Source organism: Chanodichthys erythropterus, chromosome 14 (assembly GCF_024489055.1).
Source record: "Chanodichthys erythropterus isolate Z2021 chromosome 14, ASM2448905v1, whole genome shotgun sequence".
Taxonomy (NCBI): Eukaryota; Metazoa; Chordata; class Actinopteri; order Cypriniformes; family Xenocyprididae; genus Chanodichthys; species Chanodichthys erythropterus.
In genome coordinates this window covers 41,259,592-41,286,136 of record NC_090234.1, presented here as the reverse complement: position 1 = coordinate 41,286,136, position 26,545 = coordinate 41,259,592, and the positions used below count along the sequence as shown (strand labels likewise).

Sequence of the window (26,545 nt, the reverse complement as noted above, 5' to 3'; positions counted from 1 at the left end):
GACACCCATCCCCCTTTGGCACCCTCAGGGGGCTGTTATGCTAACCCTGCCACCCAGTGTGCATCAGGACGCAGCGGTCTCCACCGACCCTCCGAGGAAGGCCGGTCATCACTTGATTCATCTGTCTTCTGCCGGTGCGCTGCTTCAGAACGTCGAATCAAGTGCTCAAAAAACACCAGAGGCCAGTCTCGAGAGACTGGTTCCCTTAGTAGATTCCCTTAGTAGAACAAGAGGTTATGACGCTCTTGCAAAAAGGAGCTAAAGAAAGGGTCCCTCCTCCCAGCAAGCTGCCAGGCTTTTACAGCCGTTACTTCACTGTTCCAGAAAAGGACTACGTCCTTTCATAGATTTACGTGTGCTAAATCGCTCCATACAAAAGCTCAAATTCAAGATGCTTACTCTCAAACAGATTATCTCACAGATCAAGTCTGACTACTGGTTTGTGGCGATAGACCTGAAAGATGCGTACTTTCATGTGTCCATCCATCCTCATCACACAAAGTTCCTCAGGTTTGCTTTCAGGGGCGAAGCTTACTAGTACAGGGTTCTTTCTTTCAGCCTATCATTATCACCCCGCACGTTCACGAAGTGCGTGGATGCAGCTCTGGCTTCGTTGAGACTCCAGGGCATCCGTGTACTGAATTATATTGACAATTGGTTGATCCTAGCTCAATCAGAGCAACTGGCAGTCCAGCATCGAGATGCTGTTCTGTCTCACATGAAAAGGCTTGGGCTGAGGCTCAATTCCAAAAAGAGTGTGCTAGTTCCGCCTCAGACTACCAATTATCTAGGTGTAGTTTGGGACTCCACCACGATGCAGGCACATCGGTCTTCTGCTCGTGTGAGTTCCATTCTCGTAGCCGTGAAAGGGGTGAAGTTAGGCCGGTCACTCACTGTAAAATAGTTCCAGAAACTGTTGGCTCTGATGGCAGCTGCGTCCAATGTGATACCTTTTGGCCTTCTGCACATGAGACCCTTACAGTGGTGGCTCAGGACCAGGGGGTTTTCTCCGAGGGTAAATCCTTTTCGCATGATCAAAGTCACGCGGCGATGCTTTCGTGCTCTGGTCATGTGGAAAAATCTCTGGTTCCTGCCCCAGGGACCCGTGCTGGGGACTTCTCGTCATCGCGTAATGCTTACGACAGATGCTTCCCTCACGGGCTGGGGGGTGATCATGAGTGGTCGCTCAACTCAGGGTATATGGGAGGACCATCAGCGTTCCTGGCACATAAATCGGCTGGAAAGATGGCGGTATTTCTTGCACTAAAATACTTCCTCCCAGACCTGAGGAACCACCATGTGCTGGTCCGTATGGACAACATGTCTGTGGTCTCATATATAAACCATCAAGGGGGGGTCTGCGGTCTCGCCAAATTTATTGGAAGCTGTATTCCTATAAATGGAATATATTTGCTACTTGGTGTAGACGAAATAATACGGACTTCTATTAGCTTCGTGCTACGATTCCTCCAAGAAAAATTCTCAGAAGGCTTATCTCCTTCAACCTTGAAGGTTCATGTTGCAGCTATCTCAGCCTATCATGCTCCTCTTGAGGGGGATTCCTTGGTAGGACGAGACCCCCTCGTTACACGCTTTCTCCGTACACTGAGGTTGAGGCCTCCAGTGCGTACAAGGACTCCGGCCTGGGACTTGGCCGTGGTATTGCAAGGGTTAGCTGAGGCACCCTTCGAAACAACAAGAGGAGGTTCCAGAAAAGTTCATCACTCTAAAAACTATCTTTCTACTAGCTAGAACTTCTCTGAAGAGGATAGGATAATTGCAAGCACTTTCAGTTGCTGCTGCTTCTTATCTTAAATTTGCACCAGGAATGGTAAAGGCATTCCTACACACTAGACCAGGCTATGTGCCTAGGGTTCCCACCAACGTCCCACCAGCTTGTCTTGTCAAGCTAACATAAAGCAAGTACTTGACGTTATGGCGTAGTTGTGGTGGCGTTCCCAATGTTTAATGACGCAGCGTAGACAGTTCCCACGAAAGGGAACGTCTTGGGTTACGTATGTAACCCTGGTTCCCTGAGTCGGGAACGAGACGCTGCGTTGCCTTGTCATACCCCCAGCATACTTGTGAGCACTTACTTCAGACTTATTTCAGAAGCTAGCGTTCTCTGAATCCCGGTACGCTTTATAGTTTCCTGGTTCGTGACGTCACCCACCTCTGACGTCTCGCTACATGATTGGTTAGATACAAGAGTGCTTCAACGACGTAATCACGCAGAAGGTTCCTGATGCATCATCAGATAAGAACAGCATAAGAAGCAGCATCTCGTTCCCTACTCAGGGAACCAGGGTTGCATGTAACCTGAAACGTTTACCATTGAAACAGTAATATACCTTAAACAATGCATTCTGGGTAATATTACGTGTCATTTTCGAGAAAGTAATCGAATACTTCTCTACTATATAGTACACAAAAAACAGTTTGTGAACAGAGTAGTATGTCCGAATTCATAGTATTAAAAAAAACAGTAGGCGAAAAGTACCTGGATGACTTATTACTTCCAGTGACATTCTGAAGTGTGCATACAATGGACACTTTTCTATCCCATGAGGCCACGGGAGAGGATTTGTAAATATAGTTGAAGGGATGTAACTGAAGATGGTAGGACATGTGACAATAACAACATAGCGGATGTAGTATGTCCGAATTCATTCATACTACATGCATTCGTACTATATAGAACATACTTTTTTCAATGGTCGTAAAATTCATTTAAACTCAAATGTAGTACCTAGTCAACAGTACAAGATTTTAGATGCAGCTTTATAGGCTACTTTCTCAAAAACAACAAATAATATTACCCAAAATGCATTATTTTTTACGGTATATTACTTTTTCAATGGAAAAACTGTATTTTTTTACGATGTACAATTGTTGTTAATTTTTGGAGTGATATGTATGTACGTATTTATTTATAGTTTTTGAAAAATGTCAAAATATCAAATATACAGCTTGACTAGAAATGACGCTTGGTAAAAATATTCTCTTCTGTTGTGATGTGTCTTGATTTTTTCTTTTTCTTCACACATGTATTATATTTTGTCTCAAGCTCTTAACTAACACCATTTTCTTTAAGTACAGTAACTTTATTGTTTGTTGAGGTGAAAATGATGCCATCACATATAATTATAATATATTACTATAAATACAGTTTGTGATAAAATGCAGTGGGTGGGTGGGTCTTTGGGTGGATGGATGGATAGGAAAAAGTGATATTTTTTCATGCATTATTTAGATCAGTTTATTTAGGCTACGTTTCTACATGTCAACAATGTACTAAAAACGGAAAAGAGTTTCCTTTGTGTTTTTTGCATACAGATGACAATGTAGTCAAAACAATCCCTGTTCACAAGGATCCGTGAAAACGTCTAAAACGCTGTTATGCTGCCAGGCCAGTAGTTGGTGATGTCACTTTATGATGAAAAACTATGCGCCTACTGACTGAACACGTAATATGCATGCGTATTATTTACATGGGGACGGTAATGGCATCGTGTTCAAAAATGTGCACTTTGAAAACTGTTTTCAAAAGCTTGCGTTTTCATGCCCCCCAAATGCCGTTGTCATGTAAAAAAAAAAAAGTTTTCTGTTTTTAGTTGAAAACAGTGTTTTGAAAACGACCCCTTACATTAGTTTAATATGATTTTTTTGTTTGGTTGTTTCATAGTTTAAGATCTGGGCCTGAGACAAGGGTACCAAGTATAAAAACTCTTTTTAAACATTCAAATTCAATAAAAAATATATGATTATGTACAATGTATTACACACTGTTTATGGGGCTATATATGGAAAATGGTTATTGGAAGCAAGCACATTTTATCAGGCAAAATAAAGCTTACACTTTTGAAGTATATTTAGCATTCCACATAATTTCCAAACAATACCTATATGACAGCCGGCTTTACCTACACACAGATACAGAGCTGGCATGCACGTTAATTACCTCTTTGTCTGGGCTCTTAACGAACATGGCTGTAATAAGCGCTCCATGTTAACCCCTCGCACTCATTCCCTCACAGTTCCGCACACGCTTCAGTGAGCAGGTTTATTCCAGGAATTCATCCTAACATTCCAGTTACTGGACTCATTTACATCATTTATCACTGTAATCCTGCCGAGATGAAAGTTAAAAACAAGGAACCCTAATGTAAGGGAGTCCAAAAAGCCAAAACAGGAACCACAGTGGGAATAAGATACATGCAAAGTGCTTAACACTACACAGGAACCCATAAAAGTTTTTCCAAAAGGTACAATTTCTGATGGTAGACGTCTGTACCTCAGCCACGCTTCAACTTCAAACCATCTTGCTCTTGACTTATGATATGTTTTTAATAGCTCTCTCAAAAGAGATTAGGTCATATATGATGGAGCTGTTTTGATATTGACGATCAAAAGTCTATCGGAGGGAATATGTGGCACGGCTGCATCAACATAGGCGTCTTCCATGTTTAATGTGGCAACACACACTGGATGAAGTACAAACAGCAACAGTAGAAGCAATGGAGAGGAAAGAAAACAAGCATTTTAGAAAAGCTCATCAACTTCTCATCATGAGGTTTTACAGCACTACGGGATGTCAAAGGGAAGACTGCCCAAGCGCTGACACAAATTCAGCACACATTGTGAAAGGAAACAGATCAGAGCAGATATGAAGAGCTTGGAGAAAGAGAGGGAGAATTCCAGAGCACTGAGCTTTTTTGCTCATCCATGGAGAAAAGATCTCAAATATAGGACTCTAGAGCATCCTACCAATGCAAGACAACTTATACCCAGAGAAGATACAACATTGTCTTAATAAATGACTTGCTAACAGCACTTACTGATATCTTACAGTTACACTGTTTGACAGCCAGACCACTGACTATCACATACAGTCTGATCGAAGAAGGCCTGTTGACACCAAAAACGTTAACTATAACGATAACTATATTTGCATCCACATCAACGAATGATAATGGTCCGTTTATTCTAAGCTCACGCACTGCGGTTTCAAAGTGCGTACAACATGTTTTTGTTGTTCTAGTTGCATTTACGTGGCTTTAACCAGCAGATTTCCTCAGCATGTTTCGAGTGAATAGCTAGTGTAATCGATCTAATCTAACAGTGAATTTAGCTGATGAAGTCAATATAGTGGAATAAAAACAACACCTAGTCTTTTTCACTGCAACTTCAAAGGAAGCAAGACAGTGTTGTTGAAACTAGCGCTGGATACCTGAGGTCATTTTATGTTGCACTGTTTGCTGTTGCTCAACTTCGTTAATAATTCTCATTAATAATATTCTTCCATTTATTCCGAGGGTATGACTGATTGTTTTCCATTTTCTTTAACCCTTAAATGCATACCTCGGGTCTTTAGTGACCCGGGACGTCATTCACTATGCTCCTCCTCGTTCATTTTTTTAAGAATAAATTTAGGGACAATTTATACAACCTTCTTGGTATTCCTCAGTCAATTCATTATAAATAATATAACAAGAATAAAAATCATACAATTATAAAATAATGCCTATTTTTGTATTTTTTTTTTTTTTGTAAAAATTGTATAGGGTCTCAAAACGACCCGAGGTGTGTATGAGTGTACTTATATTTTTTTCTGCACAACAATAATTGAATCTTAGATAACACAATAAGTGCAATTCACCTTTATTCCACAAGGTGGCAATGTCTGACACACAATGCTGAAGTGACGACTCATTTAGACAGAAAACAAAATAATAAGAAAAACATGAAATGGTTCAGCAATTTACTGCAGAGCAAGTACTGAACACAATCAATAATATGACTGTAACTGTTACAGGATGAATCTGGTGAAGCTGTTAGCGATCGAAATATTGATTTTGAAGATGTTGAAAATTATATTTTTGAGAATACATTTGAGATCGCGAATGGGCTCATATTCATGACCTCAAACAGAAAACTAGCCCATTATTTGCTGAATTTACTGGGAAATGAGCTCTGACAAGGACAATGGTGATGGCATAAAACATCTGCTCAAGCCCTTTCAAGCTCCAAAAAGTTCCGTGTTAGATATAGATCCGGGTCGATAAAGACCCGAATATGTAAGAATGATTGGCAAAACAGTCATGCATTTAAAGGTTAAAGTATCCTTGACAAGGGGTTTGACTTGTCAAACAGTGGTAGATTTTTCTGGACCTCTGTGATTAACTTCTCCGCAATGTCGTCTTCCATTTTAAATGCGCGAGCCCTTAAATTAGAATGGATTCTGATTGGCTGTCAGTGTTTTACTACTCAACAGCTGGAAAATAATCACTCTGAAAGTGATCCCAAAGTTATCGTTTCTTTATATTGTTATCATTATAGCTGTGGTGTGGACACAGTGCTATTCTTTTATATTTAGAATGATTTTTAGAACTATATCTTTATCGTTCTCTTTATAGTTATTTTCTTGGTGTGAACGGGCCTTTAGGCATGTTTAGTTTTGTTTTTATTAGTGGGATTTCTATAGAAAAGAAGAAGAATTATATCAGTCAAATTTATTTTTAACTTAATTGTTTATTTTATGTTTTCTCTTTTTTGGCCAATGAATCACACTACAATACAAGTGTAGGGAGGTACTGAGTTTGTAACCATAACTGTAGAAAAGTGTACAAGAAGAACTTAATAATCAACAATATTATTGATTTGACTGCACTTACGCTATTGGGTGAGAACTGAACTGAAATGGACAATGACACCACTGTTTTCTGTAGAACAGCTTTATAGATTAAATTAACTTAATAAATAATTGATGATCTTTACAATGGAACTTAAACAACACTGAACTGACTTCAGCTCAATTTTGCATCACTGAATAATTTTCCTGTTATCACTGTAAAGCTGCTTTGAATCAATTTGTATTGTATAAAGCACTATATAAATAATGGTGACTTGACTTATTGTCTAAACTTCCTGCATACAGGGAGTCTAACAACATGTCTTCATTTTTGAATCCAAAAAAACTCCCACACTGGCTGGATAACTTTTCTCAGTTGTGGGTAGAGAAGCTCTTCCTTTGTGTGGCAGTAGTAACTAAAAAATGTGTTGTCTTCTTTTGTGTCTTTCCTTTTTATAACCAGTGTTAAGGTGCAATACCACCACCTACTATGTTGGAGTGTAAACCAGATAGTTAGTAGCACTGGATTATTTACAATATCAGATGTGTAGTATTAACATGATATCAATTTTTAATTTCTTAAATATCATGGCCATCGTCAACACTGGTACACTGTGACACTCCTACTGAGGAACAAAACATTCAATAGTGACGTAGTGGTTTCAGTAATTAGATAAAAACAAACAAACAAAAAAAAAAACACTAAAGAAATGAGTAAAAAAATATTGGTAGACTTCAGGATTTCAATCAGGCCAAATTCTGATACTTACATCGTTATACCTAGTGCTCCTTAATCACGGTCATTCATCCCTTATTTGTGTTTTCTCTCATTCTTGTGACCTTAAAGGTCAAGGACCGTAAATCTCTTTTGACATGTGGATTAAAGGTGTATACTATTTAGGAGACAAGCAATCGACATCTCGCTGTCTCGTAAGCATTCTCCAACCTGTCGCACACGCCAGCATAAGGAGATCTCCCAGGGGATTGTGGGTAAGCACTTATCTCTTCTAGCACCAACCCTGATTTACACCTTGTCCAACACTGTCAAGAAAGATATCCAGGAATGGCACACACAGACACACACCCCTACCTGTCTACCTCTCAACAGTTGTCAAGATGGATATCTGGAGAACAGATCCACACACAGACACAAATAAAGGCCCTCATCTAGATGGGGACAGACCCTCAAAAACAAAGACAAATCAAGACAAATGTTCGGTGCAATAAACATTTTGGTAACACTTTATTTTACAGTGTCCTTGTTACTACATGTATTTACTATAATATTACTATAATAATTACAAAGTAGTTATTATGCTGCAGGTAGTTACTATAGTAATTACTATAAATTGTGCAAAATTACTTGCAACTAACCCCAAAACAAACCCTAATCCTAAACCAAACCAAACCCTATAGTAAGTACATGTTGATAATTATTATTACTCATTACCGAAAAGTATAACTACACCGTAGCATGTGCACCTTAAAATAACGTGTAACCAACATTTTCAATTTAAGTGAATGACTGATAATGTATCTGTTCGGATCCATAACATTCGTATATGTATGTCAATGCAACAATTTTATTGATTTTTTCCCCCACGAAGGTGAAGAAAATGGCCAACCGATAAGATTCACACTTTTGGTCAAAAGCCACAGTTGTTACATAAAACTATAGTAGTCAAAATTTGGATCAAAACCTTTCATCAAAGTTCTCCTAAAACGTTCTTCTTAGGACATCTTTGTTCTTAGGACAACATTGATTAACTTTTTTTGATCCACTTCAAATGTTGACTACTGTATAATCGTTTCTCAATTCCAAGAATGTATATAACGGACTTGCTGTTTTCTGGAGACCAGCCTTGCCAGGCTATCTTGAAAAAAACTGACTCAGAAGGACACAAGGACACAGAATGACATCCTTGTGAGAATTGAGATTGAGAGGTTTGACTCTCTTTTCTCTGCTCTCATGTATTTGGTGTTGTTTGATAAACATCACAGTGAGTATAGCTGTTTGAACGGCTATTTTGAAAGAAACATAAATACTGCTTGACTTCCTTTCTTCTCTGACAAGTGGGCATCATAAATCAAAAGTTGCGCAACTCTTTGTGTTCCGGGGTAACCGAGATATTTATGCTTTTCTATATGCACCATCTACAGTCAGAAAATGTAATTGCATTGTCATTTTCATTCAACCCATCTGCGTTTTTCACTTTGGTCTTAAACAAATCACATGTGCAAACTGAACTGAATTTCATACAGAAGACTTGTGTTGCCATTAAGCTTGTCTTATCATGCCATACCTTGCTTGATTTCCACATTGCAGAAAATCCAGACAGAATCACTGAATTCATACAGTATGTGTGTCTCTTTGTGAGTGGCACAATTTTGTCAAAGTTTTATGAATTCCATTGATTACACATCCTTTTTGATTATTAAAATTGAATTAAACAAGAGAGAGAGAGAGAGAGAGAGAGAGAGAGAGAGAGAGAGAGAGAGCATCTTATACCAGCAAAAGCTTGTCTAAAATAGTTGAACACTTGACCAGCTGGCCAAAAAGCTAAACCAGCCAAGACCAGCTCAATCCAGCTGTTTTAACAGTTGGAAGTGGATGAAAGGAGCTCAGAAAGGAGTAGCTATATATTAACCATTACTGCACAGCACCCCTAATTTACCTCATGCATCCTCCCTATAGAGTCTATAACAACAATGACATTGGATAGCGCCAAATCCAGGCTGATGGTTAATGGGTCAAAACCAAGTGTGCACAGAGGCTTCTTTGTGTCTGGTGCCAAGAGTTCAGCTGAGGAGAAAACACCCACCCCTCACAAGTAAACCTCATCTGTCCAGTACAAAAACACAGCTCACACAGTACACATGGTTGCTGAGAATTCTGGGCAGGGGGGCGGCGGTGAACACGTGGCGTCTTAGCCTTCAGTCAGGCATTTGTCTGTCTCCAAAACACTAAAATAACACAACTTAGGGTCTTGACAGCAGCTGCAGCTGCAGCTTTATTTCACACTAATCTTTTGATGAACGTATATAATATTTATGAACCTATATAATGCATATGGAACACCCAGCTATGCGTCTGGCTCCGGCTCCAGGCTTTAGTTCAAAATGAAACAGCTCTGTGAAGTATGGCCACAATAAATGCACCAATGGTTTCACAACAAGTTGAATTATCACTCTGTTTCGTCTCAACCAACCACTCCGGGACGTACTGAAACAATCTGAGTTTATACCAAGAGTTAAGTATATAAGCTCTGTACGGAAAGAAAAAAAAAAAAAAAAGAAAAAAAAAAAAGAAAGTTGCTCTTTCGACAACTGCCTACATAGGCAGCTGTCTTCCAAGGCAGCATCTAAATTGAAATTAAATCTCTTTTATGACTGATTATAATGCTCTACATGTGTTAATAAAAATGGTTACATAGTAAGTTTATATACAATATATATAAATATATATACGTAGCAGATCTTTGCTGACATCTAAACAGGTAATGTTTACATTTGCTAGCAGCTTCCTACACCCACCCAGTATGTTCAAAACAATAGCAATTTCTCCCCAGCTTTTCTCAGTGTCACATTTTCTAAGACGCATTACTCAAGCAGTCGTGTTGTTGCAACACTTCCACACGCCGTTCCGCCATCTCCGGTGTCCTACAGACCCATACAGCAGCAGGTTTCGCATCGCAATTTTTAAAAGTGCTTTCATTCACTTCTCTCATTGGCTGTTGTTAAAGAACTAACATAATCTTCCCGATTTAAAGTCTTAAATATCAAACATGTTTGATAAAAATCAGGGTGAGATTGGGAGTTTAAAATTTTGACCTTTATACGCCTCACATTAACAGATAATATGGGCCGAACATCGGAACCGACCAATGTCATGGATGCGTTTTTTTTTTTCTCTTATTCTCGGGAGGGGTGAATCGGGCATAAATCAGTCTGAAACTGCTTTAGTCTGAGCCCAGCTTAAAGTAAATGTTGAGACAGAAGCGTCTACTTGGTGGCAATACTGATGTGATGTACTGCGTGGTTGTTGAAGAAGAGTGTGGTAAGAGCGATACAAATCAACATTTACTGCGATACAATTCAACATGTAGAAGAGGTTTTTTTCTATCCTTTCAAGCATACGTCCTGTAAGTGACGATACATCTGGTAGAGTATAAAAAGCAATTGTACTGTGCATATGTCAAACTCGTCCATCCATGCTCACTTTGAAAGCTGTGCGGACATGAATGTGCATGAAACACTCATTTAGAGCATTTGTTTCGGAACCTGGTGCGTTTTCTCCCTTAGTTTGGTTATTTTAGGCATATGTGAACATGGCCATTGTGCTCGGATTTGCACCTAAATAATCGGATCGAGATTGCCTGAACAAGTTGGTCTTAGCCCGATTGAAAACGAACTCTGGAGCTGATCGCTTGTGGTGAGAAAACAATCTGACCCAACACACCAACGAAGCAGGCTGACCAATGAGAGGAGAGTTTATTAACTAATTTAGTTAATATTAACTGATTTTGATCCAATTAGAAATGCTGCCTTGTGAAAGTGAACCAAACCAAGAAGAAATCACAACATTGTAACAGTTTTGATCCTTGTTTTGGTACAAAGCAAACAATTTACAGGTGTGAAAAGCCCTAAGTATACTCGGTGCTTTAAAATAGGTCTACAGTGACAGCTCACAGAGCTCTAGAACAGAGCTATAAAGTCAGAACAACTACCTGTCTCGTTTAGAGTGATGTACTTTTGTGGTAGAAAAAACAAAATAAAACAAAAAAACATCCAGGAACATCCTGTCTATCGTTAAGTCTAAAAAAGCCATAGCCCAAGGCAGGAACATGCTGTGATAGGTTAGTGCTTTCCGCTGCACGGAAACTGAATCATGTGTATGATGTCTTGATTCCCACTGGTCTGTGGCTCATTGGGAGCTCCACTTCAAACCCAGTGCAGACCAGCAGAAGGTTTAGGAGGCCCAGACTCCACAGTTAGAAGATAAGGAGCAGCTTGTGTTCTTCAGAGCCAGATAAAGAGCCAATTTCTTAACAGACTGCACTTAGAAAGGTGGCTGTAATGTAAGCCTCAGTTGTTTGATATTATAATGAACGAAGGACTCTTTCGAAAGGTCACAGTCAGATGTTAAAAGTGTATTTATCATCATCATCATCATCACATCTGTGCTGTCTCTACTTACCTGTTCATAACCATTGCGCTGGAATTCCTCAAAGCCAAATATGTCCAAGACGCTTATCTCAAGGGCAGGATCTCTGTCAAAACAGACAGGAAAATATTTCAGGATTGTAGAGGGGAGGGAGTAGTTTAAACTTTGAATGGTGATTTGAATTTGTCTCAGGTGGAAAAAAACAAAACAAAAAAAAAAAAAAAACAGTAAGGATGTTCCCTAACACTAACCAATCAGCAGTGAGCTAGACTAGAGAAACTAACATATTTAGAATATAAATTCAAACATTTTACTTTTTAACTTTACTTTTTAACTTTACTTTTCATCATTTCACCCTGAAATACACAAATCAAATTAAATTGCAAAAAAAAAAAAGACATTATATTTGTAAATAAAAATATGTTCTGACAGACAATTTACACATAATGTATGTCAAAGCTCTGCTGTAAATTAAAATAAGCGGTGTGGTCATCACGGTGGAAACATCACACCCTCAACAAACCCGCAATAAACATTCTCATATTCACGTCGATGAACATTAGCCTAATCCAAAGCGCCCACTGATTGAACTGCTGACCAGGACACAGCAGGTCAAGCCTGCTTTGCTTAGTTATTGATCACACTTCAGAACAGAAGGAGAGACCTTCATTTCCTTACTAAATGCTAATGCTAAACCTTTCACCTTTTGTAAACGGATTGCAATGGATTTTTGACGGTGAGAATTATTCCTTTATTTCAATCCATATAACAATTCATACACACAAACATACATACTGTTCAAAAGTTTGGGGTTGGTAAGTTTTTTATGTTTTTGAAAGAAGTCTTATGCTCAAGACTGCATTTATTGGATTAAAAAAAAAAAGTAATTATCCAATATCACAAAAAAAAAAAAAAAAAATTCTATTTGAATTTATACAGCAGTTTGTTCTGGTTCTCAAGTCTTTCCAGCCATGCAATATTCTATCAGTATTGCCACGGTAACTGTTTCACCGTTTGAATCACTCCACTGTCAGCATTCTCACAGCAAGTGTCATGGCAAACAACCATATTTTTATAGATACTACTGTTATTTTGTAATAGAATGAAGTTTTTTTAGGCTAGAATGTAGTTGTTTAGACCTCAGATATGCAATTTATATGTAAACATATACCACCTATTTGAAAATTTGTTTAGATACTTTCGGAGATGCGAGCTCCAGGCGGTCAGCGACCGTTCAGTGCTCATGTATCCGCAGAGAACAGCTTAATCTCTGCCAGTCTTTCAGGAATTTGCCTCTGGCTCTTAATGTAGATAGTTTAAACGAGGTATAATTCGTTTTGGGGATGTATCAAACGGTCAATCTTTGGTCTTATTAACTGATTACTTGTTCCAGAGCTAATAAATTTGGCTTAAGGGCTATATTAAGTGTCATAACTTTATATTTATCTTCAAATTAAATCCTGTACTAACTAAAGTGCTGCTTTTGTACGTTTGACTGAACTGTTTGCTTGCGTTTATTTCCTGTTTTTACTTCTTATACTGTTATAATGGCTATTGTTGATCATTTAAAAATTATTGTTCAATAAATAATATTTTATATAAATAACCTGCTGTATTTTTTAGTATTGAGAAAGAGTCGATTAGTGAGTTCAACTTCAGTGAAAGTTACTTTAATACGCCATTAGATGGCGGCAAAGACTGTCTTTATGAGTGATTGAGTGAGTGAGTGAGTGAGTGAGTGAGTGAGAGTGTGAGTGAGTGAGTGAGTGAGTGAGAGTGTGAGTGAGTGAGTGAGTGAGTGAGTGAGAGTGTGAGTGAGTGAGTGAGTGTGTGAGTGAGTGAGTGAGTGAGTGAGTGAGTGTGAGTGAGTGAGTGAGTGAGTGAGAGAGAGTGAGTGAGTGAGTGAGTGAGTGAGTGAGTGAGTGAGTGAGTGAGTGAGTGAGTGAGAGTGTGAGTGAGTGAGTGAGTGAGTGAGAGTGTGAGTGAGTGAGTGAGTGAGTGAGTGAGAGTGTGAGTGAGTGAGTGAGTGAGAGTGTGAGTGAGTGAGTGAGTGAGTGAGTGAGAGAGAGTGTGAGTGAGTGAGTGAGTGAGTGAGAGAGAGTGTGAGTGAGTGAGTGAGTGAGTGAGAGTGTGAGTGAGTGAGTGAGTGAGTGAGAGAGAGTGTGAGTGAGTGAGTGAGTGAGTGAGTGAGAGTGTGAGTGAGTGAGTGAGAGTGTGAGTGAGTGAGTGAGTGAGTGAGTGAGTGAGAGTGTGAGTGAGTGAGTGAGTGAGAGTGTGAGTGAGTGAGTGAGTGAGTGAGTGAGAGTGTGAGTGAGTGAGTGAGTGAGTGAGTGAGAGTGTGAGTGAGTGAGTGAGTGAGTGAGTGAGTGAGAGTGTGAGTGAGTGAGTGAGTGAGAGTGTGTGTGAGTGAGTGAGTGAGTGAGAGTGTGAGTGAGTGAGTGAGAGTGTGAGTGAGTGAGTGAGTGAGTGAGAGTGTGAGTGAGTGAGTGAGTGAGTGAGAGAGAGTGTGAGTGAGTGAGTGAGTGAGTGAGAGAGAGTGTGAGTGAGTGAGTGAGAGTGAGAGAGAGTGAGTGAGTGAGTGAGTGAGTGAGTGAGAGTGTGTGTGAGTGAGTGAGTGAGTGAGTGAGAGAGAGTGTGAGTGAGTGAGTGTGTGAGTGAGTGAGTGAGTGAGTGAGTGAGTGAGTGAGTGAGTGAGAGTGTGAGTGAGTGAGTGAGTGAGAGTGTGAGTGAGTGAGTGAGTGAGAGTGTGAGTGAGTGAGAGTGTGAGTGAGTGAGTGAGTGAGTGAGAGAGAGTGTGAGTGAGTGAGTGAGAGTGTGAGTGAGTGAGTGAGAGTGTGAGTGAGTGAGTGAGTGAGTGAGAGTGTGAGTGAGTGAGTGAGTGAGTGAGTGAGTGAGAGAGAGAGTGTGAGTGAGTGAGTGAGTGAGTGAGTGAGAGTGTGAGTGAGTGAGTGAGTGAGTGAGAGTGTGAGTGAGTGAGTGAGTGAGTGAGAGTGTGAGTGAGTGAGTGAGTGAGTGAGAGAGAGTGTGAGTGAGTGAGTGAGTGAGTGAGTGAGTGAGTGAGTGAGTGAGAGTGTGAGTGAGTGAGTGAGTGAGTGAGTGAGAGTGTGAGTGAGTGAGTGAGTGAGAGAGAGTGTGAGTGAGTGAGTGAGTTGAGTGAGAGTGTGAGTGAGTGAGTGAGTGAGTGAGTGAGAGTGTGAGTGAGTGAGTGAGTGAGTGAGAGTGTGAGTGAGTGAGTGAGTGATTGAGTGAGAATGTGAGTGAGTGAGTGAGAGAGAGTGTGAGTGAGTGAGTGAGTGAGAGTGTGAGTGAGTGAGTGAGTGAGTGAGTGAGAGTGTGAGTGAGTGAGTGAGTGAGGTGAGTGAGTGAGTGAGTGAGAGAGTGAGTGAGTGAGTGAGTGAGTGAGAGAGAGTGTGAGTGAGTGAGTGAGTGATTGAGTGAGAGTGTGAGTGAGTGAGTGAGTGAGAGTGTGAGTGAGTGAGTGATTGAGTGAGAGTGTGAGTGAGTGAGTGAGTGAGTGAGAGTGTGAGTGAGTGAGTGAGTGAGTGAGAGTGTGAGTGAGTGAGTGAGTGAGAGAGAGTGTGAGTGAGTGAGTGAGTGAGTGAGAGTGTGAGTGAGTGAGTGAGTGAGTGAGTGAGTGAGTGAGTGAGTGAGTGAGAGAGAGTGTGAGTGAGTGAGTGAGTGAGTGAGTGAGTGAGTGAGTGAGTGAGTGAGTGAGAGTGTGAGTGAGTGAGTGAGTGAGTGAGAGTGTGAGTGGGTGAGTGAGTGAGTGAGTGAGTGAGTCGGTTGCAAAGACTTATATTGAAATGAACTGAAACAAGGACATTGTTTTTACTTTAAACAACATCTTACGAGACGCAACTTACAAATGCATTGACTAGCGCTGTCAATGGAAATCCTCCTAAATGTTAAAAGGACAAAGATATCGCTTTCCTCAGCAGACATTCAAACTGATTGTGTGATAATGAATATAAGATTGAAGAAGATCAGCTAGATGCAGGTAATGCACTCGCTTAGTCAATCTCTCTCTCATAATACTCTAGTTTGTTTTTGTTACTTGTTCTAAAGTGATGTTTTAGCATTAGTAACAGAGGCTTGGGCTCAACTGTTAAACTGTCAACTTGAGATTTGAATCCATGGCAGAAGGAAGCAGTTTCTCACAAAAGAGGGTTTTTAAAGACAATCCGTTGTTGATTCTTATTTATTTACACACTTATGCCATCAAACTGTTGTATAAACGCAATATCACACTCATAGCCATGCTATATGGTTCTATATCAGCACAGCTGTGATTACCTATGACTGAATCACAGCTGTGCTGATATCGCACAGCTACAAATGTGAAAGCTACAAATTGCTCATATATTTCTGTGACAGCAAAGCTGATTTTTTTATTCAGCACCATTACTCCAGTCTTCAGTGTCACATGATCACATGATCCTTTAAAAATTATTTTAATATGCTGATTTGATACTTAAGAAATGTTGAAAACAGTTGTGCTACTTAACATTCTTGTGGAATGAGTGATTCTTGTTTATGAGTCTTTGTGAAATGGAACGTTCTTTCTGAATAAATTATACAAAATGTCAAATATATGTTCAAGACAGGTAAGAAGTATTAACTGGGCGTTAAACGTTTATAATTCACTCGCCACTGAGAAAAAGTAGTTTTGGATCCTGCATACAGTCATTAGAGAAGGTGCCAATTTCCAATTGTTTCTGCATATTCGCATGTCTTCAAAGATGAAAATATGCTCAGGGTTTTTTTTTTGTGAAGGTCAGTGAGGCATGTGAAATTGTGTGGAATGATGAGTCACTGTGACTTGTCTATGTGTGAATACAAACATACTTTGAGTTCCTTGGGAATTTCAGTTTTAGCCGTGAGATACCTTTCTCATAATGCAATGCCAGTGCAGTAGGTGTGTTCTCCTGCTCGTATGCTACTGGTTGTCACTTACTGTCAGGTGCTCCGAAATCTCGCATTCACTATGTAAACTATTCAAAAACTTCACTGTGACTTCTTGTTTTGACTGATGTTAGTCACAGAAGGTCTCTGCGTGTTTCTACTAGTCACAGCTGAGTGTGTTCTGTGAGCTGTTGAGATGCTTAATCTGTACAGATCAATAGCTGATAAGCAGCATTGAAATCATATGTACATAAAATGAGAACAATGAGGGAACAGTGTTTAAAGTAAACAATAATCATTATTTCGATAATATAATCTCCTTTATTCAGGTCTCTTATTCACATGTGGACACTTTCAGATGCACAAAGGACAACATATCCACATAAAAAACATGCATCTATGCTCACGTGCACACTCACACATGTGCATGCATCTTACCCAGTGCTTTCTTCATGGCCTTGAAGGTAAAAGTTAATGTTGTTGACCAAGAAGCTGAAGAGTCGTCCGTACAGAGCTTTGGCCAAGAGGTCTCTGTGATGGTTGGACATTTCAACAGTGTGGCGCCTTGTTATGACATCACCTGAAGCAGAGGGCAAATGCCAAGCGATTAGTGACTTTTTACATTGTCTTCCATCCTTAAAGACTAGCAGATATCTATCAATTTAACATTCTGTCTGTCCATCCATCCATCCATCCATCCATCCATCCATCCATCCATCCATCCATCCATCCATCCATCCAATTTAATCGTTATCTATCTATCTATCTATCTATCTATCTATCTATCTATCTATCTATCTATCTATCTATCTATCTATTATAATTGTTGTCTGTCAGTCAATCCATCATCCATCCATCTTTTTACATTGTCTTCCCATCCATCCATCCATCCATCCATCCATCCATCCATCCATCCAATTTAATCATTGTCTGTCCATCCATCCATCCATCCATCCATCCATCCATCCATCCATCCATCCATCCAATTTGATCGTTGTTTGTCAATCCATCCATCCATCCATCCATCCATCCATCCATCCATCCATCCATCCATCCATCCATCCATCCATCCATCCATCCATCCATCCATCCGATTTAATCGTTGTTTGTCAATCCATCCATCCATCCAATTTAATCATTGTTTGTCAATCTATCCATCCATCCATCCATCCATCCATCCATCCATCCATCCATCCATCCATCCATCCACATTGTCTTCCCATCCATCCATCCTTCCATCCATCCATCCATCCATCCAAATTGTTGTCTGTCTGTCTGTCTGTCTGTCTGTCTGTCTATCTATCTATCTATCTATCTATCTATCTATCTATCTATCTATCTATCTATCTATCTATCTATCTATCTATCTATCTATCTATCTATCCAATTTAATCATTGCCTGTCCATCCATCCATCCATCCATCCATCCAATTTAATCATTGTCTGTCCATCCATCCATCCATCCATCCATCCAATTTAATCATTGTCTGTCCATCCATCCATCCATCCATCCATCCAATTTAATCATTGTCTGTCCATCCATCCATCCATCCATCCATCCATCCATCCATCCATCCATCCATCCATCCATCCATCCATCCATCCATCCATCCAATTTGATCGTTGTTTGTCAATCCATCCATCCATCCATCCACATTGTCTTCCCATCCATCCATCCAACCATCCATCCATCCATCCATCCATCCATCCATCCATCCATCCATCCATCCAAATTGTTGTCTGTCTGTCTGTCTGTCTGTCTGTCTGTCTGTCTGTCTGTCTGTCTGTCTATCTATCTATCTATCTATCTATCTATCTATCTATCTATCTATCTATCTATCTATCTATCTATCTATCTATCTATCTATCTATCTATCTATCTATCTATCTATCCAATTTAATCATTGCCTGTCCATCCATCCATCCATCCATCCATCCATCCATCCATCCATCCATCCATCCATCCATCCATCGTGTCTTAAATAACTTTGTGACCCACAGAAGAAAATGAGTCATACAGGTTTGAATCCATCAGAAGTTGGTCCATTTTCTTTTTTGGGATGAATAATTCTTTTATCTAGCAAGGTTAACCAGCTTCACCAGAAACACCATGCTGGCTGATCAACTCAAGGTTTGCTGCCCCACCAGCTAGACCAAACTAGCATTAACAGGATATAAATTCAAGCTGGTCCTTTAAGCAGGGTTGGCAGCACATAAAGAAGTAGAGATTGCATTAAAAAAAAAAAAAAAAAAAAAAAAAAAAAAAAAATCTAATCAGCCAGTGACTGCTCAAAACAACAGGGGAACAGAGCAAAGAGGAAAACAAACAGGAGACAGTGTGTCACATTTTGACTGATAGACAACGCATGTGGGTGGCTGAAAAACAAGTGGCCCATTGTTGGTCATGCCGGCTGAGGGGACACGGCACATGCTAATGTGGAGGACACACAGCGCCGATGATGTGACCTTTGATGATGTCAGACACTGAATCACTGCATTCGCTATGCCATTCATGGCCGCCACAGTGCGTCAACTTCCAGATGCACACATTTCCAATGTCTGACCGTCAATCAGTGGCATCTGATTGCTGCATATTATACATGATTTCATCTGCTGTGTATATTAAACTGCACAAGTGTGGCATTGTAAGGAAAACTTTTCTCTCTGACTTGTTTACTTGTTTAACAAATACAATAACCAAAACAACAAATAATTACAAGATTAGTTCACCCATAACATAAAATGGTCAACGTTTACTTCAATAGTGGCTCCTTCCTGTGGATTTAGGTAGGGCAGATTCTGGGTCTTGGTCACTAGCTTATCATAGACATTTTGTAAGCTTTATACTCCAATCACTGAACACACACAGATACACTTTTGCAGAGGTCTAACATCCTTGTGTTATTCAGCCTGAGGGTGGTGCTCTAATATTGATTGACAGGTTTTAAGTACACACCACCCACTCATAGAATGCTATCTAAGTATGTAGTATTTACCGCCTCCAAATGTTGTATTAGAATGTTATTAGCATTAGCATGTTTAAACTTTCATTAATATGATAAAAAGAACAGGCATGCAAACAAGTTACTGACCTAATACAGACTAAAATGTGACCCTGGACCATAAAACCAGTCATAAGGGTCTTTTCTTTCTTTCTTTCTTTCTTTCTTTCTTTCTTTCTTTCTTTCTTTCTTTCTTTCTTTCTTTCTTTCTTTCTTTCTTTCTTTCTTTCTTTCTTTCTTTCTTTCTTTCTTTCTTTTTTAAAGATTTATACATAATCTTAAAGCTGAATAAATAAGCATTCCATTGATGTATGGGATAGGACAATATTTGGACGAGATACAACTATTTGAAAATCTGGGATCTGAGGGTGCCAAAAAAAAAAATAAATAAAATAAAATACCTTTAAAGTTGTCCAAATGAAGTCCTTAGCAATGCATATACACTCCCAAAAATACACTTTTGATATGATAGGAAATTTACAAAATATCTTAATGGAACATGATCTTTACTTAATATCCTAATGATTTTTGGCATAAAAGAAAAATTATCATTCACCCAAACAATGTATTGTTGTAACGTGAAAATAAGCAGGGAAGTCTGAAGTTTGCACAGATGGCTCTCAATTAGAGTGTGCTGCAGTTCCATTTGTCACCACTTTGGGAAAATAGTGGGGCGCTGTAGAGCTGGGGAGGGCTCAGGCACCCACTGCCCCACTTAGTATCATAATACATGCCTCCGAAGCCATATGATAAATTTTAATATATCCTGCTCACTTTACAACTTTCAGAAAGGTCACAAAAGCACCATTAAAGGGTAACTTCACCCAAAAAAGTTCTGTCATTAATTACTCACCCTCATGTCGTTTCACACCAGTAAGACCTTCATTCATCTTCAGAACACAAATTAAGATATTTTTGATGAAATCCGAGAGATATATGACATACTAGTGATATGTATTTATATTACTTTAATGTTTTATGCATTTTTTTTTTTTTTTCTTCAATTTTTGGGTGAACTATCCCTTTAAAAGAGAGGCATGGATGCATGACAAAGCAAAGGAGACAGGGAGACCAATCTCGGACAGACACAAGACAATGCCAAGTCTGCTTGTAATTATAGGCAATAGGTCGGTGTGTCCTCGATGGCTAAATTAGGTTAATATCCAGACATCATGTGATTCATACATACTCCACACTTGTTATATAATGACACAACATGCACACAGTCTAGACCTTGCAACAGAACTGGGTGTTTATGCATGTGTATATTTTGAATGAGGAGGCAGTTATCCAATTGAGTCAAATTGAGCCAAATTGGGCTCGCCAGTAACACAATCCAAGGCCAAATGCTTTAGGCCACATTCATTGATGGGTTTGTGACTGGGCAAAGGCCAGTACATCTCAATGAACGGTGTCAGCAGGCCTCCCGGCAATGAGATTCACTCTATACATGGTGTTATGGTAAACAAGCTCCCTTTAAATGAGAGTGTTTAGTTTGTGAGTTGATTGATGCTGATATGTGAAAACTGAGGGTTGTACCTTTGAAACACTGCACATCAGAGGTGAGGGCAGAGCCTAGATCCTCAGAGCTCACCTGCAACATCCCAGCCACTACAGGGAAGAAGAAGAAGAGCCACATTTGTAATCATAATAAAATAAAATAAAATAAAATAAAATAAAATAAAATAAAATAAAATAAAATAAAATAAAATAAAATAAAATAAAATAAAATAAAATAAAATAAATAATGCCTGGTCTGCCACTTTTGGAAGGGTGTAGTTAAAAAAAAATAAAAAATAAAATAAAATAAAATAAATAATGCCTGGTCTGCCACTTTTGGAAGGGTGTAGTTAATAAAATAAAATAAAATAAAATAAAATAAAATAAAATAAAATAAAATAAAATAAAATAAAATAAAATAAAATAAAATAAAATAAAATAAAATAAAATAAAATAAATAATGCCTGGTCTGCCACTTTTGGAAGGGTGTAGTTAATAAAATAAAATAAAATAAAATAAAATAAAATAAAATAAAATAAAATAAAATAAAATAAATAATGCCTGGTCTGCCACTTTTGGAAGGGTGTAGTTAATAAAATAAAATAAAATAAAATAAAATAAAATAAAATAAAATAAAATAAAATAAAATAAAATAAAATAAAATAAAATAAAATAAAATAAAATAAATAATGCCTGGTCTGCCACTTTTGGAAGGGTGTAGTTAAAAAAAATAAAAATAAAAATAAAAATAAAATAAAAAAAATACTGAATCTACCAGAAACATATTGTTGATTTGCGCAATACCATTTCCATAAGCTTGTAATTTGACAGGTACTGCCTTCATCTCACAGCAATTTTTTTAACCTCTTGTTTTAATTAAATAAAAATTATATATGTAATATTTCTAAAAAGAAAAGAAATATGAGTGCAAATATGATAATGAGTGACTTCTCTCAAAAACATAAAAAAAAATCTCGATAACCACAAACTTTTGAATAGTAGCATACTGTACATTGATTATTAAATATTACAAACACAAATACTTCTTATGAACTAGAATCCATTACCTTAACTGTATATGATAGTAACAGTGTAGTGTATTAGTATAGAACTCAGATGATGCAAGCGACACACTCACCATTTAACAATGGCTTTGAATATGGCTTATCCAATCAGATTTAAACGTGGAGTAAGTAAATTTTGAAAAACACTGTTTGGAAGTTAGTCGGGCCGACACCAACAACAAATGTGTAACCAATCAGCATTAGGGGGCGTATGACGGTTGAGGAGAAACAACGAGCAAGCGGAAGATTTGAAGAAAAACTGCAGAAAGAGAGATGAGATACAATGCAAAGGAGCTCAAAAGAATATCACTGGAATGAAGGTGTATGACTGGGCAAGCGCTTTAGGATCCGCGTTTATATTAGAAAAGATTTCCAGCGCTGGAGAGAGCTAAGTGGGAAGGCCTGAAAACAGAAGTGGAGGCTGCTTTCATTCCGCTTCACATGTGAGTACACTGGGTTTTGATTGTCTGGGGCTGCTGTGCTGTTGGCGACTAACAACAAACACATTGTTTACTCTTGTGTACTGTATGTTCATTTTTTTGTGCTTCCTTGTCCTTCGTTCATCAACTGTGCTTTATTTTGTTGCACGTCAGCTGTGATAAACAGACATCCACTCTCGCATTGCGTGTGTAACAGAGGCCAGATGAGAGTCGAGCAGGTTAACCACTGCGCACTGACGACCGCTAAAGAACGCAATGTTTAGCGTCATTGTTACTGCACTCGCCTCGCATGCCAGCAACGATCAGGCCGGGGTTTGAGACTGACTCGGAGCAGGATGGTTAGGATTGGAGGGTGAGTTTTGGAGGTGGAGCAATGAAGAGAGGGGTGGGTTTGTTTGGGTTGATTTCAAATATCAACAATGTCTAATAGCATTTTTGAAAATCTACTTATCCCACCTTTAAGAGTCAACACGCTGTAAAGCATACACAGTCCTGTTTTCTACTATGAATCCAAGCTTAACATTTACTTCCTATTATGTGCTTATAAATTACAGTACACAAGGTGCCAAATGCAAACAGTAATGTGTTTTAGTGTATAATGCGACATGTTTATATGCCCATTTTGAACTGTGATCTCACATATCCACAATGATGGAAACCTCATAGGGATGGAAATGTATCCGTTCGTATTTGTGCATGCTGACGTCACTTGTTTACCCAGGCTCAGTATTATGTGTGTCGTTATGTAACACGAAGGGGACTGAGTGGCCATTCTGTTCCGCCGTGCTGCTCTGCAGGGCTTAAGGAAACAGGTGACCTGTGTATGTGTGTGTCTGGAAAGGGCCGATTAGCTCAAAATTGTAGGACAGAGTGTGTATGTGCTGGAGGGTGCCATGTATTATTAGACCGGCAGTGAGAGTTTTCCATTGTGCGGTGAGTGATTCCGCTATTAGGCCATGGTAGAACTGATGTAAACAACCCAGGATGGTGTGTGACACAGTTCTTTCTGCATAGTCACCCGCTCACTTTCCCAGTGGAGGAGATCGGCCCCTGCTGGCCTCATCAAGCAGCTGCACGACTCACCTCTGTCTAGCAGCTGCAAGTCGGACACAAACGCAGTGTCAGCGTCTGTCAGGGCGGTGAAGCGCAGATCTCCCAAATGCAGCAGTGCAGAGAGGACCACAAACAAATTCTCCACCTCCTGAAAGAGAAACAAACAAAAGTGCTAAGAGTCAGACTGGACTGAAGGCAGAAGCCTCTGGAGGAACAGGGCCGATTCAGTCAGCACAGTTCAGTCACATTTGAATGCAGGGCCCAAAATTACAGAATCAAATTACATTTTCTTCATTCAAGATAAGCTAGAATAATTTGCTATGCTTTGTTTTCAATTCACCCCATTAGTAGCATCCAATAATTTTGAATGATTGTGATCACTGTTATTTTAGTATTGTTTAAATACTATTATAGTATTTATTAATACTTTGAATAAGCTTTTATTTTTAGATTTTATATTTTTATATATTTTATATATTTATATATGTTTAGATTTTATATTATATTTTAATTAGATTTTAGTTTGTCATTTCCTTATATGCTTTTTTAAAATATATTAATTTTAAAATATATAAAAATATATATATATATATATATATATATATATATATATATATATATATATATATATATATATATATATATATATATATATATATATATATATATATATATAATCCTTTTTTTTAATGTTATTCATTTTTTATATTTTAACTTCGCTTCATTTTTTTCAGTTTGAGTAATCTTAGTATTGTAAATTAATTTTATTTAGATTTTATATTATATTTTAATTTAATTTTAGTTATGTCATTTCTTTATATGCTTTTTTAAAATATATTATTAATTTTAAAACATATAAAAAATATAATTAATCCTCATAAAAAATGAATAACATTTAAAAAATAATATATTTTAACTTTTTTTTTTTTTTTTCAGTTCTAGTAATCTTTGTATTTTAAATTAATTATATTTTGGTTAGTTGCCAAAATAACATTTCTAATTTTCATTTAAGCTAAAGTTTTTCATCTAATATTTATATTTTAATTTATTTGATTCCAGTTTTATCTTGAATAACAAACATAATTTTTAATAGTTTAAGTTAACAATAACAACAACTAGTGAGGTAATTTAATTATATAAAAAAAATAATAATAATAAAAACTTAAACTGCTAAAATACAGAGGCAAGTTGAAATCATATCTATTTGTTTCTATCAATATCTCATTCAAAAACATACAGAATAACAATATTAAATATATAATAAAAAATAAAAAAATAATTCATTTAAAATATTAACAGTCTATTAATAAAGTTAGTAAAAATGTCAACTATTATTATTAATAATAATAATAATAATAATAATAATAAAGTTTAAAAACATATTTAAAGCAGAAATACTAAAGGAAATATATTGACCAACATGGAGGTACTTTGAATATTGTGTTGGACATTGGGTCAAAAAGCTTAAGAACCACTGGCCTATATGTAAAAGAAACAGACGAGGTTGTTCAGACAGTGAGCGTGAATGTAGATAGATACAAAAGTCTGAGAGACTGTGTGTTAATGTGTGTGAGGATCATTGAGGGCCGTGCTGCGCTGATGGGATGAGAGAACAATCCTTCTTTAATGAAGCTGATTTACAGGTTCCTGGTAGGATTAGAACACAGTGTCTGGCTGGAAGTCAGGTGTGTGTGTGTGTGTGTGTGTGTGTGTGTGTGTGTGTGTGTGTGTGTGTGTGTGTGTGTGTGTGTTTGAACCAAACACACAAACTGAACGCATGACTCAGAACACAGCATAACTGATATTGCACCCTACACTGTAACAAAATGCCCTTGTCTTTCCATAAGGGTGCGCATGTGTGTGTACAAATACATGTTATATACTGTACAGTATGCCATATGCTAATGTTCCATTCTGAACATACCATTCTAGCCAACTATAACATAACACACAGGTTAGTGTGGCCTCAGGCTGAATGCCAGTCTGAGTTGTGTGTTTTTTTTTATAGTCTGCAGACATACTGTAATGAGTTATAATGCGTACTGTAAACCTACATAAATCAGAACAACACATCTGAAGTGGCTGCCAAAGCCAAAGGCATACCGACTCTCCCCGTCTCTGTACTTGTGAGTCACCTAAAGCCAGAACCACTTTGTCTACTTTAGACGAGACAACTCAGCTTCTACTGAGGCTATAAAGTAATGTCTGGATGTAGGCAGATCAATCAAAAAGTTGCCTGCGTACTGAAATATAGTAAATAATAATAAAAGTGCAACTTTGTTGATTTTCAACCCGCTTACAATGTCTGTTGTATATGTAAATGAACAATGTGTACTCATTCTTTGTATTACCTGGACTGAGAACAGTAGTAGAGTAGTATGTCCGAATCCATAGTATTCATAAAACAGTAGGTGAAAAGGGCCGACAAGATTCTGAAGTGCTCATTCGGTGGACAATTTATAATCCCATGCGGCCACGGGAGAGGATTTTTGAATGGAAGTGAAGTGACGCAACTGACGCAGTAGGTCACATGACAATGGCAACATGGTGGATGAATATCATTCATACTACACACCTTCATATGGAACAACGATTGCAAAGTTTACGACGCAGCAACTGTGTCTTTGTCATCCTGTTTGAAATGTTGACTACAAACACAGCGGTTTTTCAAATCTTCCACTGCGGCATTTTCTCTGTCTTTATGAATCTTTGCAGCCTTTAGCCATTGCCTACAACATGCTGGATCCTTCAGTGGAGTGGAAACCGAAAGTAACTCACTTCCACTAAAC

General features: G+C 38.2%; 1 protein-coding gene across 1 annotated transcript in view; it reads right to left on the bottom strand.

The window, feature by feature from the left end:
- myo16 (myosin XVI) overlaps positions 1-26,545 on the bottom strand; it is a 203,165-nt gene that overhangs the window by 80,513 nt on the left and 96,107 nt on the right. Inside the window, exons 17-20 of the mRNA XM_067410402.1 lie at positions 23,787-23,904; positions 21,239-21,310; positions 17,136-17,277; positions 11,829-11,901 (exon numbers count right to left, since the gene is read on the bottom strand). Of these exons, the coding sequence (XP_067266503.1) occupies positions 11,829-11,901; positions 17,136-17,277; positions 21,239-21,310; positions 23,787-23,904 (405 nt within the window). The remainder of the gene's footprint in view (positions 1-11,828; positions 11,902-17,135; positions 17,278-21,238; positions 21,311-23,786; positions 23,905-26,545) is intronic.